The following is a 17,028-nucleotide window of genomic DNA, read 5'->3' as shown; positions in this document are numbered from 1 at the left end:
CCGTCCCGTCCTACAACCACGTTATCCTTCCTTCTGCACAGCCCCCCCGCCCCCCGAGGCATAGCTCTGCCATGATATGAGCTCAACTCAGAGCACCGCAGCCACCCTCCTTCTACATCACGTCCGTCTCCCCCAAACCCTAGTAGAAATTATCCCTAAAAGCACAAAGGATGGTAAGAAGAGGGGATCCACCAATGTCCAGCCCTTGCAAGCGCAGGGAATTGGTCGTAATCAGGGTGCATCTCTCTGATGCCAATGACCATGCCTGCCCGGGGGTCCCTCCCTCACTCCCCATCAGAGTAACACTGTGTCTGGGGGTGAGTATTGGTGTGCTAATGGACTGGCTGACACTGGCTGACCACAGCCTTTCAGGGGCTCAACTGACAGTATCGGAGCCATTCCTGGGGGAGCAAGGGGCAGAGGCGCACGTGCAAAGCTAACAAACAGGCCACCGTGGTAATGCCGGGGGGAAGAGAGAGATAAAAGGTGGACTATCACTACGCGGTGCCTCCTGGCTTCTGCAGGGAGACTCAAAGCTCCTTTTCCAAAGCAAAGGGACAGATTGCCCTGCTGCAAGGGGCAAACCAGGAGGGAGCTGGGCATTTCTGAGCGTCTTCACACCTTCTCCTCCCCACGCCGAGCCAGATCTCAGGATGCAGCTGTTTCCCCACTGGGATCACGAGGCATTAGGAACCCAAAAGCCTGTGACTGTGACTTGGGCTCCTCAGGGTACATCTGCACTGCATCCCTGGCCCCCCCGGGGAGCCCGGCTCTCAGTCGCAGCCCTCCAACCCGCCCCTGCTCGCACAGCAAGCCTGGAAATGGGGTGACGAAGCAGCGCTGCCCCCCGCACCCCCGAGCTGGAGTGAACTCCAGGAGGGGAGTAGGGCAGGCTCCTCCACGTGAGAGGCGCGGGCAGGGCGGGTGGGCGCCCGAGGCCCAGAGCAGGCTGGGACAGCCCCACCTACATCCCTTGCTCATGTTCCCTGCCCGCTTCGATTTCGATTGCCGCCCGCTACCCCGTGTGCCTGGGTAACACCCACGTCACGGCTCTCCGGGTTTGTCCCAACAAATCCAGGGATCGTGGGCTGCAGAGCGTGAGACTCCAGGGACCTTTTATCACTGGCCCCCGGTTGGGTGAGGCTCATAAATAGGCTCTATGCTGCTCCACGGTGCTGGCACATAGCTCCATCGCACTGAGCCTTAACGTGCACAGAGATGTGTAGAGAGCTCGCCTCAGCCAGCGGGCTGGAGAGCTGTGAAGCAGATGTGAAAGGTCTTTGGGGAACGGCTGCAACTCAGCTGGAGGTGAGATTTGCCCTGCGATGCTTTGCACTCGAGTCCAGATTCCCAGGCCCCAGCTTGCTCTCCACTCCAGTTACTTTGGAAATCTCCCAGCTTCGCCCAAGCAAACAACCAGTCTCAGGATCTGCCTCCACTTGCAAGCCCCGTGTCTCAGAGTGGTTCAGCGAGTGCCTCTGGTGCCTGACCTTGTGCCCTGTGGTTTCAGTGTGTGGGAAGCCAAAGGTCTCCAGAAGTTTGCTGGCCCGGATTGCCAATGGACGCTACGCCCAGAAAGGGATATCTCCATGGATCGCCATGCTCTATAGGAATGGGATGCCCTTCTGCGGGGGCTCACTGCTAGGTAAGAAAGTCCCTACAGCGGTGAAGCTGGATGCAGCAAGGAGCTGAAGGTGGGATGTGTTATGATTCAGTGCAGAGGAGGATTAAGGGGAAAAGGATAAAGCCCTGTTGACCCTTAAAATCATAGATAATGAGGGTGGAAGGGACTTCAGGAGGACACATCTAGTCCAGCCCCCTGCTCCAAGCAGGACCAGCCCCAACACCATCATCCCAGCCAAGGTTTTGTCCACCCGGGTCTTCAAAACCCCCAAGGATGGAGACTCCACCACCTCTCTGGGTAGCCTGATCCGATGCTTTACTACCGTCCTCATGAGAAAGTTTTTCCTAACTTTGCTGGAGAAGAAGCTGGAGTAGAAACTCTCTGAGACTAAGTTAGATCCTGTGAGTGAATTGGGAGGGATAATACAGTTGTGTTGTGCAATAGGCAATATCTCCCTGCAGCTTCGCAAAGCAGGACTTACTTGAACGGGACAAGAAAAGTTGGATCCAACACCGCGGTTCAAACCCAGCTACTTCAAACGCAGCCTTTAACACCCAGCCAGGCCGCCCACAGAGAGGAAGGAAAGAAATGTTGATTCAAAGTTTGAATCCAAGAAAAGCATCTCTAACAGCAGATCTCCCCATCACGTGGCCCAGCAGGGTCAGAAATAGGAGCAATGGCAGGGTGAAACCCAGCAGCGTCTGCACCAGTAGAGAGGAGTGAACTGCCCCCAGATACTGCATTAGCTACACTGCTAGCATGGGGCTGTGCTCTCCCACAAGCCTGTGCTCTCGGGTTGTTTGGATGGTTGTCTGGGCTGGTTTGCTCAGGGCTGATCCTGCACTGGATGTCCCCTCTGGAGCTCCCTGCCAGCCCCGCTGCTCTGCGACTATGCACAGGCTTCAATGCCACTTGCCCAACACGGCTGCTACGACCTGATAGCAGGGAGGAGGCCCAGGACTGAGATGCATGGCTAAAGGCCTCGGCTTTGGCAGGTGGAGGATCAGGCTTCAGCCCAGGTCTCCTCGGATGCACCCAATCTCTGCTCAGACCTAGTTCCCAGGCCTGGATCCAGAGGGGCTGGGACCCTTTGCACTGCTCTCTGCTCTGCCCTGCAAAGACTCACCAGAGCAGTGACTAGGAGGAAGGACACCCTCACGCTGGTGCAGGGTGAGACATGGGCAGCATCTCTAGCCACCCAGTGCCAACTCCTAGGGGGTGCTGTCAGCTCAGCCACATGTTAGTAACCACCTCTTAGGCCTCTGATGGGGTTTTTTTCCCCCCATAGCTGGGATAAGATGGAACCAATGTGTGACCTTGGTCCTTAGGGGAAAGGGGCTGTATGAGCTGGGAAGTCCTGCCCTGGTGTGAGCTGGCCACTAGGCTGGACTGGGCTGGCTGGACAAGCCTGCTGACCGCTGCTTTTCCAGGGAACAAGTGGATTGTGACAGCTGCCCACTGCCTCCACCATATGCTGGACCCGGAGAACCCAGCTCTCCACAGCTTGGATGTCATCAGCCCTTCTTCCTTCAAGGTCATCCTGGGTGAGTGCATGGGGATTGGGACCCCGGCTGAGAAATGGGGCTGAGGCAGCTGGGTGGGAGCAGAGCCCGCCGGGCCAGCAGTAGTGCGGTTTCCTCCCCCAACCCTATCACCGTACAGCCTGGCATCTCCGGGAGCACCTGCCAGCCACCAAGCGTGCCCTGGCTCACACACCCCACCAGCTTTCTCCCACGCCTCTCTGGGGGGCTGCACACGAGGCTCTCTATGCCCTGGCTCATGCAGCCGTAGCCCAGCCGGGACCTGCCAACTTCTTACGCATCTACCAAGCTAGGTCCCCTTTGCAGCCACTCGTTCTCCACGACCCAGGATGACCTAGACAGGCTCAGGGAAGCAGGTGCCCCTTTGGAAATGTCACGGGGTGGCTCTGCCCCACCGGATCATCTCCCTGCTCCTTGCCTCCCTTCCAGGCAAGCACACGACGCTCAAGCAAGACGACACCGAGCAGCAGCTGGAACCCAAAAACCTCATCCTCCACCCTGCCTACCACCCCACCACCTTCCAGTACGACCTGGGCCTGGTGGAGCTGTCTAGCCAGGCGGTGTTGAATGACTACGTCATGCCGGTTTGCTTCCCCAGCGGGTCACCCAGCAAAGGCAAGAGTGGGCTCTTTGCTCTCGTTGCCCGAGGGATGCGAGCGCGGGACAGAGGCTCTGAAGGGCTGGAGGATGGGGAGGGCTTCCCTGGACACAGACCTCAGTGATGGGGTTCAAAGGTACCAGGTGGGACCAGGCCATAAACGTCCATTCCCGGGTTGGCATCCAGGTTGTAGCCATATTGGTCTAGAGGAAAAAGCAACCTACCATGAGCCCGGGTTGCATTCCCTGGTCGGACACAGATGCAGGAGGGAGAAGGGAGCCATCTGCAAGGGCAGGAAAGACCCCTTGGAGGGCAGAGGAGCTCAACCCCCAGCCTGAAGGCCACATCCAGTTCACAGAGTCCTCTGAGGTCCAAAAATTTGGCAGCAATTGGCTCACCGAGCCCAATCCAGCCCGTGGACTGCCCTCAAGCCCTTCATCCAGCCAATGTCAGCAAAAGGTGGAGTGCCACTGATACAGGGTGCTCGGGAGGCTAGGAGGAGAGCTCATATGGGACACAGAGAGTTGAAGAAGCAGATGGGACATCCTGAACCTCCTCCTAACCGAGAGAGCTGCACGGTTAGGGTGTGAAGGGAAGTGCTGGATGCTCCATGGAGGGCCCGGCACACAAAGCACCTTGCACGGGACTGGAGAAAGTGCAAGCCAACACCTCGCCAGGGCCAGTCTTGCACTGGGCTGAGCAGGGATAAGAGGATGAGAGGAGCTGTTTGAGTGCACCAACCCTCAAGTTTCTCACTCTCCGGGTATCCCGTCCCTGTGGGTCCTTGTCCCTCTGGACAGTGCTGCTGCAACTCCTGCCTCCTATAGCTCAGCGTCTTGCACAACCAGGCTGTACAATCAGGGCACAGGCAATCTACAGGATCAGGGCCATAGGTAATCCAGCTGAGGCCAGGAGGGGTGGGTCCAAACCGGCAGTAGGAAGTCAGGAACCTGCCAGGGGATGGAGGCCCAGGGGATCATCAGCTCATAGAGAAGTGGGCCTGGAAGGGAGCTCCAGAGGTCCCATCTAGTCCACCCCCCACCCGAGGCAGGATCAGCCCTGTGCAAATCATCCCAGCGTCTAAACTCATTGTAAAATTGCTATCCCCACTTAAACAAGACATCACACCTGAGCCTGCCACAGGGAAAGCAGGGGAACCACAGCCGCCGACATCCTGCTTCTGTAAAGGGTGGTTAATAAATGCTCAAGAGATCCCAAGCAGAGGCCGTTGCCCTGCTGCACAGGAAGGCCAGCTTCTCCCACCCCACACCAGTCCATACCAATCTGACCATGGGGGGAAATACCTTCCTGACCCCAAATCTGCTGTCGGGCCAACCCTGCGTGGAGGGACAAGACCTAGCCGGGAATGGCTAGCTTTGGTCCCAACAGGAGCACTGGCACATCCCAGTCCCCATCCCCAGACTGGGATGCAGCCAACATCCAATACCTATGAGAAAGGCTTAAAAACACCCTGACACATATAGCGGGAAGGGAGGGCTGGGGCAACGAGCAAGGCCCCAAAACCTAGGAAATACCTATAGTAGAAAATAGGCATCACTACACCAAATCCTGTCCAACCTCGTCTTGAACTCCTCCAGTGACGGTGAACCCACACCTTCCCTGGCATCTCTTCCACTGCTTTGCTGCTCTGACAGTGAAGAAGTTTTTTCCTGATGGAGGTGAGGACTGAGGAAGGGAGGGAGTAGCCCCATTTGCAGTGAAAAAGGCTGATCAGCTGCTCTTCCCAGCAAATCATGCATGAACTTGGCCAACCGGCCACTCCCCAAGCTGCCCCATCAGTGCTGGGGCTCCTGGAGAACCGGCCTCCTGGTACCTCTGAGGGCGTAAAGCTCACATCTCCCAGCCCAGCCTCGCAAGTCCCTCTCTTCCCGGTCCTGTCCGTGTTCCTGGGTGTTTGCCCCACTCGGGATGCTCAGAGCAGCCAAACTGGGAAGAAGGAGCTATGAGCTGGCAGCGGAGAGTGGATAAGGCAAGAATGCCTGTGTTGGTCCTTGAGACAGGAGCCAGCTGGGCATGAAAAGGAGCTGGGCTCCGCGCAGCTGCTGGTAGCACAGGGTTGGGATAGAGTCATAAAATCACAGACAATGAGGGTGGGAAGAGACCTCAGGGGGTCACGTCTAGTCCAAGCCCTGCTCCAAGCAGGACCAGCCCCAACTACATCATCCCAGCCAGGGATTTGTCTACCCGGATCTTCAACACCTCCAAGGATGGAGATCTCATCACCTCTCTGGGCAGCCTGTTCCAGGGCTTTACTACCCTCCTCATGACAGAGTTTTTCCTAATATCCAACTTAAACAACCCTTGCTGCAACTGCAGCCCATTGCCCCTTGTCCTGTCGTCTGCCCCCACTGAGACCAGTCCAGCTCCAGCCTCTTTGCAGCCCCCCTGCAGGGAGGTGAAGCTGCTATTTAGTCCCCCCTCCCCCCGCGTCTTTTCTTCCGCATTCAAAATCAGCCCATTTCCCTCAGCCTCTCCTCACCAGTCCTGTCCCCCAGCCCCACAACCGTTTTCATTGCCCTCTGCTGGACTTTTTCCAACGTGTCCACATCCTTTCTGTAGTGGGGGGCCCACAACTGGTCACAGGACTCCAGATGTGGCCTCCCCAGTGCCAAATAAAGGGGGAGAATCACTTAGAAAGGCTTTGCCATGCAGACGGATTGACACAGGCCTTTAGGAGGGTCCAGGGACCAGCACAGCCTCTTGCAGCCTTGCGTAGAAAGGCGCCGGGGATCCGGGGCCAAGCAAACTCCTTTCTTTCCTTCTTGCTGCCAGGCACCATCGTCATTGTCAGCGGATGGGGGAAGCAGTTCCTGCAGCGGCTGCCTGACGCCTTGATGGAGGTGATACAGGCTTTTACTATTCCTATTTAATCTAGAGGCCCCAACTCAGTGCAGCATTTCGGACAGAGAGGCAGGTCTCCCTGCGTGTCCTCTGGCGTGTCACTTCCCCGCTCTAGGCCTGTTGCCCCACGTGCAGGATGAGGAGAAGGCCCTTTTCCAAGCAGCAATGGGAGAATGATTGTCTGTGCGTGGCTGCGGGTTGAGAAATGCTGTGTGCTGTATGTGTGGGGTATGTGACAGGCACCGTGGCTAGTGCTAGCATCCGTGCAAGGTCAGGATCAACGGCATCTTGCACAGTGCCACGCGTTAGGTTTGCCCAGGGCATCCCCAAATAAAGGGCTTGTGACAAGGGTGGGAATGAGCTCTATCAGGTGGGTGAGCAAAGGATATATAGATTGTCAGTTAAGGTAAAACTAAATGTGCATTGGCATCGGTAGATTCGGTAGAAAGCAACTGAAAATTCACACTTGCAGAGTCAACGCTTGCACATCTCTCACGCCCTGCCGAGACAAACGCCTGCCTAAAGAGACGGCAGAGCTGGTCAGCTGCTTGTTTGTACTGCCAGATGCAAACATCCCCAAGGACTTTGGCCGGGAACAAACACACCTCTTAGGCAAACAATCAGGAGTTGCTTCCCAAAAAAGGTCTGTGCGGTGCTGGCAACCGGTGAGAGCCCACCTGAAAATCGATGAGCCCGTGGGCAGTGATCGATCCATGGGCAAACACGGGCACTTTGCTCAATTGACTGACCCAGCTAGGAGGCGTTTGGGGCTTCAAGTGCATCAGGTTGTCGCGTGTACAGGCTCCCAGAGAGACTACAATGGTGTCAGAAAGGTCCAAAAGGTGAAAGAGGTCAAATGTCCAGCACAAAGTGCACAGCTCCTACCCCTAGACCGCCAGCCAGAAGCGAGACAATGGGGGCAGGTTGAAAGCCCCCCTCTCACACCATTCACCGACAAAGACTTTTAATGCTTTGGGAGTTTCCCTTCCCCTGCAATTGCACACGCAGTGCTACAACCATTGCTCTGGTATATCTGGCCATATTACAGCTCTGTATTGGAGTCTCACCTCTCACCTTATCACAGCACAGCACTGAAACGTCTCAACCCCCCCATAGTCCAGGCTAGTGTCGGCTGCATGAGCAACCGCATGGCCTAGGCTGCACTGACATATCACAAGTGAGCTGTATAAGCATGTGTGGGGTCCTACGTCCTCGTCACTCTCTACAAAGACGCAGAAATAATGTATGATTTTTAACACCCACTATGCCATTGAAATCCAGATGGGGTTGCATTGCTTTGCTTTGCTTTGCGTTGCTTGATCACAAGCCGTATGTGAGCACATCATGACACCAAGGAAATGGAAACAGGCTCCATTAACCCCACAAGCACTTCCCAGGGGTTGCTTCCATGTGGCTGGTTTCTTTGCCTTAGAGTCAGGCTGGACTAGACCCCTGGAGGGAGATGCCCCCCTCCTCTTGTAAACCTTAACGTGAAGCGTGAGATCTCACGGGCCCAGACCAGAGCAACAAGCATAAATAGTTTTTTTTTTTGACTTATGGTAAGGCCCCAGGGAGCACGGGACGCTGCCCATACTCATCCAGGAGCAGTTCCAGCCCCAAAGATCCTGCTTATCTGTGTGCTTATGTGTGGGGGTAGATAGGGTTAGGTGTGTGTGTGCACATACTTATGTGTGTGCATCCCTGTGTGTTCATAGGTATACATGGGGATGTGTGTATGGGGCATATATCTATAGGTATATATGGGGATGTGTGTGTTTGCATATCTATAGGTATATTTGTGTGTGTGAGCACGCATGTATGTATGTGCATCTATGTGAACATGTGAGTTTTACATCAGTTGGATTTGGGAGTAGGACTGAAAAATAAGCATGCATCTACTGCCCCTCCCAGCCTGACCCGTGTCTGATGGCCAGCCTCTTGTAGGCATCACAGTAGGCTGGACTTTAAAGGAGCCCCAGAGAGTGTCCTGGGGAATTCATGGAAGAAGGGGCAGAGCTGCCTGTGAGGCCAGTGGACAAGTGGGTGGCAGAGGTGGTGGGCATTCAAAGACAGGGAGATGCCATGAAAGGCTGACCTTTCCATGGCCATTGCCTCTGCCAAGGCACCCTTGGGTCCCATCCCAGTCCTGCTGGGGTAGCCTCAGGCTGGCAGTGACCTTCCAGGTGAGCTACATCTCACCTCCCCTTGATCCATCAAGCATGCGCCTGGGAGCTGCAGCACACCTCCAAGGGCACTGCAGGAACTCCCACTCCCACCCCCATCCAGTTGGAGATGATGAAGGAGCCTTCAATACATGCAGAGAGATGGGGAAACTCTCCATCAGGCCTCCTGCATACAGGCAAACTGACCCATTTACCATAACAAGCCCCATGCCACCTCAACGTGGTGCTGTATCACCCTCCAATGGCAGCAAGGGCACATGAGGGTGGTGCCATGCTGGTTGGGACAGCGGGGTTTTAGTCCCAGTAATGCAGACTCATGCATTAACCTTGCAAGGTCCCACCTGAAACCAGTCCCCGATATCCCCCAGGCCAGCATGCAGCCTGATAGACCACAGCGCATGCAGTGGGGGGCTGGAGCAAGCCCCCTGAGCCAGGATGATTTGCAAACCAGAAGCCTCTTGTGTTGCAGATAGAGATCCCGCTAACGGACCACCAGCTGTGCAAAGAAACCTATGCCAAGCTGAACAGGAAGGTGACGGATGATATGATCTGTGCTGGAGAGAAAGACGGTAAAATCTTCCTTCCCAGCAAACCTGGTTGCAAGCATCTTCTCCTGTGCTCCCCAGCAGAGTCTCAGCTAGAGCCATTTGTAAGAAATCCAGGCCCCAGGGGGGGACGCTAAGTCCTGCCTCTCCTTCCCAGCTCCTCATACTAATAGGACTGGGAATTTCCTCAGTGAAATGCAATCCTGTGCCTGACCTCTGAGCTGGTAGCAATCTAGCACCCTGGAAGGGAGCAGGGATCATATTAAAAATTGAGAAGTGGGGCTGGAAGGGAGCTCCAGAGGTCACATCTAATCCAATCCCTGGACTGAGGCAGGATCAGCCTTGGCCAAACCATCCTACACAAATCCGTCATCTAACCACTTAGTAAAATTACCATCAACCCTGACATAACACAGATCTCACACCTGAACCTGCCACAGGTAAAGCTGGGGGACCACGGCAGCCAAGGTCCAACTTCGATACCAGGTTGTTAATATATGCTCAAGAGATCCCAGGTAGAGGCCGTGCCCCTGCTACAGGGGAAGGCAACACCCCCACATACCAATCTGACCATAGGGTGAAATTTCTTCCTGACCCCAAATGTAGCATTGGTCTGACCCTGAGCAGAGGGGCCAAACCCTCTAGCTAGGACCCTCTGGTTTGGGGCTCCAGCAAGAGCATTGTCACAGCCCAGTCCCCATCCCCTTCCTGGGCTGCAGCCAATGCCCAGTGCCTTTGGGGGAGGCTTAACCACCCCTGACAAGAAGTGCAAGGGGCAACCAGGAAATCCCAGACCCTGGGAAATGGGCTCCAAGACCCCTTCCAGCCAGACGACACTGCCCTGCACTCCCCATTGAAGCAGGAGGACCCACCCCTTCGGCAGCCACGGTGCAAAATGCCTTGCAGGTTCTCCAGAGGGTTCAAGTCTTGTGGCAGGCACGACGGCCCAGACAATATGGAAGAAACAAAGGATATTTTGGTGGTCTCTTCAACCGGACCTGCTGGGGGCTCTTGGAAGGAACGACAGCCCGAGGGAAAGCTGAGAAATCAAGTCAGAAATGGAAAAGACTAAGGAAATGGTCAGACTGGCATGGCAGGGAGCTGCCTTCCTCTGTAGCACGTGGCCTGACGCTCTTCCTAGGATCGTCTGAGCATTTAGTCAACAGTTACTCCCCTGCCAGTGCCCTCGCCCCCTGGCTTGGACCTGTGGCCTGTTATCATCCATTCTTGGTAGCTCAGGCACTTCTTGTGCGGTGGGAGAAGGTGTGAAGCAGTGATTTGGTGGGGAGACCTTGGCCTCTCGACTTCCTCAGCATACAGGCAACAGGAGCTCCTGTCCTATGAAAGGGGTTTGGAGCCAGCAGGACAGGGGGTGTTGATACGGCCAGGAGGGAAGAGGGAGCTGGGAGGGGATGGGATGGGATTTATTGGCTGGGAGGTGGGGAATACCAGTGGACCTTTCAGGGGGGCCGGTGGCGTCTTGGAGGCCAGCATAGGAGGGAAGGGAGCAGATCCTCAGCCAGACCCAAGGCTACCAGAGAACGCAGGGGAGGCCCCACGCATAAGCTGGAGAAACCGCCCTGGTCTCTTTTGCATGCAGGAGGAAAAGACGCTTGCAGCGGGGACTCCGGGGGACCCATGGTCACCTTCAGCCACCAGCACCACCACTGGCAGCTGCTCGGCACCGTGTCCTGGGGCGAAGGCTGCGGGCAGACCGATCGCTACGGCGTCTACTCCAGCATGCTGCGAAGCTTGGCCTGGATTAAGGAGGTCACGGGAGTGGAGTACTGAATCCTCCCTGCTCCCCATGGCCCCTGCGGAGGTGGGGACCACCTGGGGTGCTGCCAACAAAGCAGGAATGAGCCGTGCCAACTGCCTCTGCTAAAAGCCCCAGCCTTCCTCTCTCGGACCCAGGCAGGGGAGATCTTTCAGGGTCCGAAAGACCTCTCCTGCCTGGGTCTGAGAACTCATTCATGGCATGGAGGGGAGGAAAGCCGGGGCTGGATCCCTGCACAGATCTCAGTTGGACTCTGCCCAGCCCCAAGCCATGTCCCTCAGGGAGAATCCAGGCTTCCAGGCACCAGGCCTCTGGACTGACAGCTTGGCCTGGCCCAGGAAACCTCAGGGTAAAATAACAATGCAATCACCATGATGACAGGGGGTGGGAGGGGAGGGTTTGCAGACCCTCTGGGGTGAGGAAGTGTTGCAGATAACACCTATCATTGAAGCCAAGCCAGGACTGCAAAGGAAAGGGGTTTCATTTATCATTGATTCATGAATTAATATATTTGTAATTGTTTTTTTCTAATTAAATGCCAATCTGTGCTATGCAAAGGGAGGTCCCAACATGAAAGTCTTTCCTCCTGGGATGCCACTAGTTGTTGCCTTTTATGGGACAATCATAGAATCATAGAAAATGAGGGTTGGAAGGAAACTCAGGAGGTCACATCGGGCATTTGTACACACCACGGCATTTGAGCCTCATGAATTTAGTTGATCTAGTCCAACCCCCTGCTCCAACCCCCTGCTCCAAGCAGGACCATCCCTAACTACGTCATCCCAGCCAAGGCTTTGTCTAGCCACATCTTATAAGCCTCCAAGGATAGAGACTCCACCACCTGCCTGGGTAACCTGTTGGAGTGTTTTACTACCCTCCCAATGAGAATTTTTTTCCTAATATCTAACCTCAACTTCCCCTGTTGCAAATTGAGACCATGGCTCTCTGGCTGCTGCTGGGATCTTGGTAGGAGAAACTCCCTGCTGGGCACAAAGCCGGTGGGAGGCAATCTATAAACTCGAGCTCACATGAGACATGGGTAGCACATGGCTTCTGTGCTAGGGTGGGAATTGTGTCTTCCCTACTGACATGCAATATGTCACTGGAGACCTTCAACCTTCACCTGGCTTCAAGGCAGGGTGAAGGGGATTTCACAGTGCTGGACCTGCCATCTGCTCAGGTGAAATGCCCCCCATCCAGAGTTTGACACTGTCCCCATTGCCATGGCTGCCCGACTTCACCCTCTGCCAGCTGGAAAATCCACTTTTCCTGGTTCGATGGGCTTGGTGTGAAAGGTTATTGGGGCAGCCAGCTTAATTTGGGCTTGGGGTACAAGCCAAGCACAGTAGGTAACACACAGGGGGAAAAAACACACACACAGAACATGCAGAAAACGTGGCACACGTGGAATACGTGTGTGCTGCCTGCACCATCCTCCCGGGCCTACAATCCCTGCACCGAAGCCACAGTAGCAATGGCCTTCTCTCTCCTTGCTAATGACATATCAGACGTGGGAGCTGCCTGTCAAAGCGGGGTGTTGGATGTGGGTCTGGATTAAGTCTTGCAGCTCAGTTGCTTTTCCCTTTGCGCTGCCTTTAAAGGAAGGCTCAGCAGAAGAAGAACCCGAGCATACAGCCTCAGGGAAGCCCTCAGATAAAGCGATTTCCAATTAATACCGCTACCAGGCACTCAGCTTTCCAGTCAAAGTGAGGCAGAAGGGGCTGGCTCCTCCTGGGACTGCTGCTATGGCAGGCAGAGCTGGTAGTTTCTTTGCTCCAGGGATACTTACTTGAGGCACTGCGGAGACAAGTCTCCCAGGTGCTCTGTCCTAAAGACGTCCCCATGGGGGAAAAGGACCCTGAGAAAAACAGGGGAGTGAGATGGGGATTGCTGTGAGCAAGAGATCCCCAACCAGCATGGCCAAGTCGAGCAGCTTTCTGGGGAAGTCATTTTGTACAGCTCTCCCTTGACCCCAGGGTGTCGGGCTGAGGTTTGGGGGCCCAGGTCTGAGCTGTGACTCACAAGCTGGACCCTGATCTATCTGGGCCCAGCTTCTCCCTGGAAAACCCATCGGTCCCATTGACCCCCAAGCATCCTCTATGTCCAACAAGACTCTCCAGCCCCTGAAGCATCACGCCTGGAGCCTAAGGGATGTTTGAAGGCAGATGAGCCTCCAAAGCCCATGGACCCACACCCAGGTGGGCACCAGGGGCTGGAGCTGGGGGTGGATCCAGTGTCGCCACTAGGCCACAGAAGCCTGAATATCCCCTCGGCATTACACCGGCATCTAGTGGAAACAACCTCATGGATCCTAACTGAGATACTCCAGACTGACGCCGGGGGTCATCACCCAGGTGGTTTACAGGTAGGCGTAGGAGCAACTGCACCAGCTGGGTTTTCCTATATGTTTTACTGGGTCAGCTTTTATAGACAAAGTGAGCACAGCATCTCAGCTCCCAAAAGCACATGCTGCAAGATGCAGATCTACTTTGGCTAGTCCATCATGTGCAAATCTCCCCTCTTTCCTCATGAAAAGACAGCGTCCAGGTTGGGTCCCTAAGCAACCATAAAATGTCAGTGCCCACTCCAGCAAGGGGTTGCACAGCCTATCCAGTTAAAGCTGAACGAGCAGCTACAAATTTTGTCGGTGCCTCAACCTGGTCAATGACGATGAGGATAAGAATGGGGATGAGGATAAGAATGGGGGGAGAGAGGATATATGATAAGAAAGGCATGTGATATAAAGGTATCACAGGCATGGGTGTCAATGGTCTGGGTGTCTTTATGCACAGAAAGTCTCAGGAAAATGCCCAAGAGTAAGAAATTGATTGTGTAACTGGGCTGTAAGCAGCCTGCAGTAGCATGAGGAGGAGTAAAAATATCAAATATGCAGAAAAGAAAAGGTGTAAAAAGTTTGGGAACGAAAGGTCATTGGACTGCTGCATCACTACATCACTAAAGTACTGATCTGCTGGAAGATGTCCCTGAAGGTCCAAGCAAGACCCTGAACTCCCAGAGCAACAAGACAGGGAGCAAGGGCACTTGTACACGTGACGAAGACTCACTTGCACAGTAACTAGTGCATCTGTGAGTACACGAGTGTGTGCTGCCTGCTGAATAAACCACCAGCAGGGGAGGGGGAACTCCTGTCCCTTGAGCAGTCTTGGTCTCAACAAAGCACTGGCTCCCCAATCCAAGAGTTTGGGGTAACTCCCAGAGAAGCGGCTTTCAACCTTTTTTTCATCTGCAGCCCCCTTTGAATTGTAAGCAGGGGGATTCACGCACTTTTGACTGATGATCGTCATCGTTCGTGGACCCCTTAGGCATAGTCTGTGGACCCCCCAGGGGCCTGTGGACCACAGGGTGAATGCCACTGACCTAGAGCCAGCCTTCCCCCCCAGGTGTTTGTGCCATGGAGCAGGAACGACGATGAGCTAGTGCTGCGGGTAGCGTCTCCCTCCCAGCTCTGCAGGGAAATTGTGCATGCCAGGCATGGAGCCGACCTGCCCTCGCCTCCCTCTGCTCGTGACAAGAGGCCGTCCTGGGTGCGGGCCCTGCTGTGTTCAGCGCCCCAGAGGACAGACCTGGAAAGCTCGGTGGCAATGAGAAAGGGAGAAGCAACAACAAGCCATGCCGTTGCTGGCGCCTCCCGACCCGCCGGCATCACGAGCCCAGTTCCCCTGGGAGACAGGCGCCAAGGCGGTCATTTATCAGTGTCCGGCTGCAGCAGAGGACGAGGGGAAGGTCACCGGGATGGTGCGTGCTCTGGCACAGACTGAGATGAGGCAAGGCATGAGTGGGCACGCAGGCGAGGCTGCAACGCAGCCCCGCAAACAGGGGCATAGAGAGGAGGAAGAGAGGTGCCCCCAGCAGGGCACACCCCCTCACAACTGGGGGTACACCCCCAGCATTGGGAGAGGTGTGCCCCTCTCCCCCACACCAGGACAGGGCACTCCCAGGAGCTGAGCCAAGATTTTGCCCCATCTCCGCAGACATCTCTATGCCCTATGTGTGCCTTTCCTATCCCACCCTTGTGTTGGCAGCAGGAGGACGAGGGCTCAGCCCCTCTGCCTGCTGTCACAGGCCCAAGGGGGCTTCATGCTGGGGGCTGGGAGGTCCAGGACTGGCAGAGTGCAAAGGCCACCTGCATATGCATGCACACACGTACCTGAGCTGTGCTTTCTGGGCTTCAAGCATAGTGGAGGCTCTTGATCTCACTACAGGTCAGCTGCAAAGCTCCATGCCACGAAGACTATCCCCCTGCCTGGGAGCAGCAGTGCATACCTCACACAGGCTCTGCATGCCTCAGTTTCCCCCTTCTGGAAGCCTGCTGGGAGGTGCAGAGAGCAGCCCATGCTCCTAACACCCCAAGTGCTACACAGGGTTAGGAAGCACTTGGGGTGGAAGGAAACCAGATCCCTTCCCTGGGAGGCTGGAAGTGGGGAGTGCTGGGAGCTGTTAGGGCCAGACGCAGGGCTGCGTTATGACCCTGGAGTCACTCCACTGGTGTTATGGAGGCAGACATGGTCCGATCAGTGGCTGCAAACAGGTTGGATCGGGCAGAAACTCCTTGAGGGGAGATTACATTGAGGCAATAGGGGATTCCTGCATTCGTGCCGGCTGCTGCATGGACACAGCACAAGGGACAGCCCAAATCCCGCAGAGCTCAGAGTCCAAATCAGCAGGAAGGAAGGATCATCGTCCTGACTGCACAGACGGGGAAACTAAGGCACAGGGAGAGTAAGCATGTATCTGTCCCGGCGGTGAGCTCAAGTCAGCCAAGCCAAGGCTGAGAGCTAGATGTGCATTAAAAGCCCTGTGTCCTCACTGGTCGTGCAAATGCACATTGGACACTGGCTTTGCCAGCAGTCAGCCGGGGTCTTTGGCTGAAGCAATGGGAGTCGCTCTAGCAACTGCTTTGCGGTGGACTGTGGGCGACTTCGTCTGCCCCTGCCGGTCTGGGTGGACCCCTGTCCAGCAGGGATTTTAGCCTAGAGTCGCATTTAGCTCAATGTGAATGGTCTCTATGGGAGAGTCCAAAAGGAAGCAGACAAGGACACTGGAAATCACAGGAGCCGTCAGTTCAGGTGTGCAATGAGAGGAAGACCATCACGATGCTAACGAGAGATAGCGACTCTTTGGTCTGATGTGACCAAGCGAGCTCCCTTCTGCCAGCGCTGGGCTCCTCCTGATCACCAGATCTCTGATCTTTGCCACAAGCGATCACGGGAGGGCACTGGAGCCAAGGGACTTCCGCCAGGGATCAGTTTGGACCAAGCCTTGGCTGGGATGATGGAGTTGGGGCTGGTCCTGCTTGGAGCAGGAGGTTGGAGTAGATGTGACCTCCTGAGGTCTCTTCCAAACCCCCTTTTGGTTGCCCAGATGAGATTTCAGTAGCCTCTGAACTGAGTCAGCCCTGTTTTACTAACTGGGTTTTATTAAACGTGTCTTACTGGGATGGCTTTTACTGATGAAGCGAGCCCAGTATCTGAGAACCCTCTTTTTCTATGAGCCGATGAAGTCAGCTTCAGCTCCCAAAAGCTTGTGCTATGTCTGTGTATCTACTTTGGTTAGTTTATAGTGTGCAAATCTACCCTGCCTTCTACCAGCTGTTAGTGCTCAGACCTAATAAACAATGTCTTGCATTTGACAGCTGGTCTAACTCCATCTCAAATCTGCAGTTGATCCAATAAAAGGTATCACCCTTATAAATCCTTGCCCCTTGCATAAATCCTGGACCACCACGGCTCCAACATCTCCCTGATACTGCTATTACTAAATCCGGTCTGACTTGCTGGATGCTGCATGCAGCAAAAGGCCTGAGAACTGTCTTGGGGTGGCAGGATACCTGTCCCTCCACCTTTCTGTCCACCCACATTGGGGGTTTTTTATTCCTGC

At 55.1% G+C, this 17,028-nt stretch overlaps 1 protein-coding gene across 1 annotated transcript in view; it reads left to right on the top strand.

The window, feature by feature from the left end:
- The window catches only part of MASP1 (mannan binding lectin serine peptidase 1), a 51,372-nt gene extending 39,685 nt beyond the window's left edge, over positions 1–11,687 (top strand). Inside the window, exons 11-16 of the mRNA XM_019532899.1 lie at positions 1,511–1,645; positions 3,055–3,168; positions 3,595–3,780; positions 6,557–6,624; positions 9,278–9,377; positions 10,954–11,687. Coding sequence (XP_019388444.1) covers positions 1,511–1,645; positions 3,055–3,168; positions 3,595–3,780; positions 6,557–6,624; positions 9,278–9,377; positions 10,954–11,144 — 794 coding nt within the window. The 3' untranslated portion in view covers positions 11,145–11,687. The remainder of the gene's footprint in view (positions 1–1,510; positions 1,646–3,054; positions 3,169–3,594; positions 3,781–6,556; positions 6,625–9,277; positions 9,378–10,953) is intronic.
- The last annotated feature ends 5,341 nt before the right edge of the window (positions 11,688–17,028 follow it).

The sequence above is a fragment of the Crocodylus porosus genome, unplaced genomic scaffold (genome assembly GCF_001723895.1).
Source record: "Crocodylus porosus isolate Cpor-Errol unplaced genomic scaffold, CroPor_comp1, whole genome shotgun sequence".
NCBI classification, from domain to species: domain Eukaryota; kingdom Metazoa; phylum Chordata; order Crocodylia; family Crocodylidae; genus Crocodylus; species Crocodylus porosus.
Note: the sequence above shows the minus strand (reverse complement) of the source record. Positions and strands in the feature narration are given on the sequence as shown.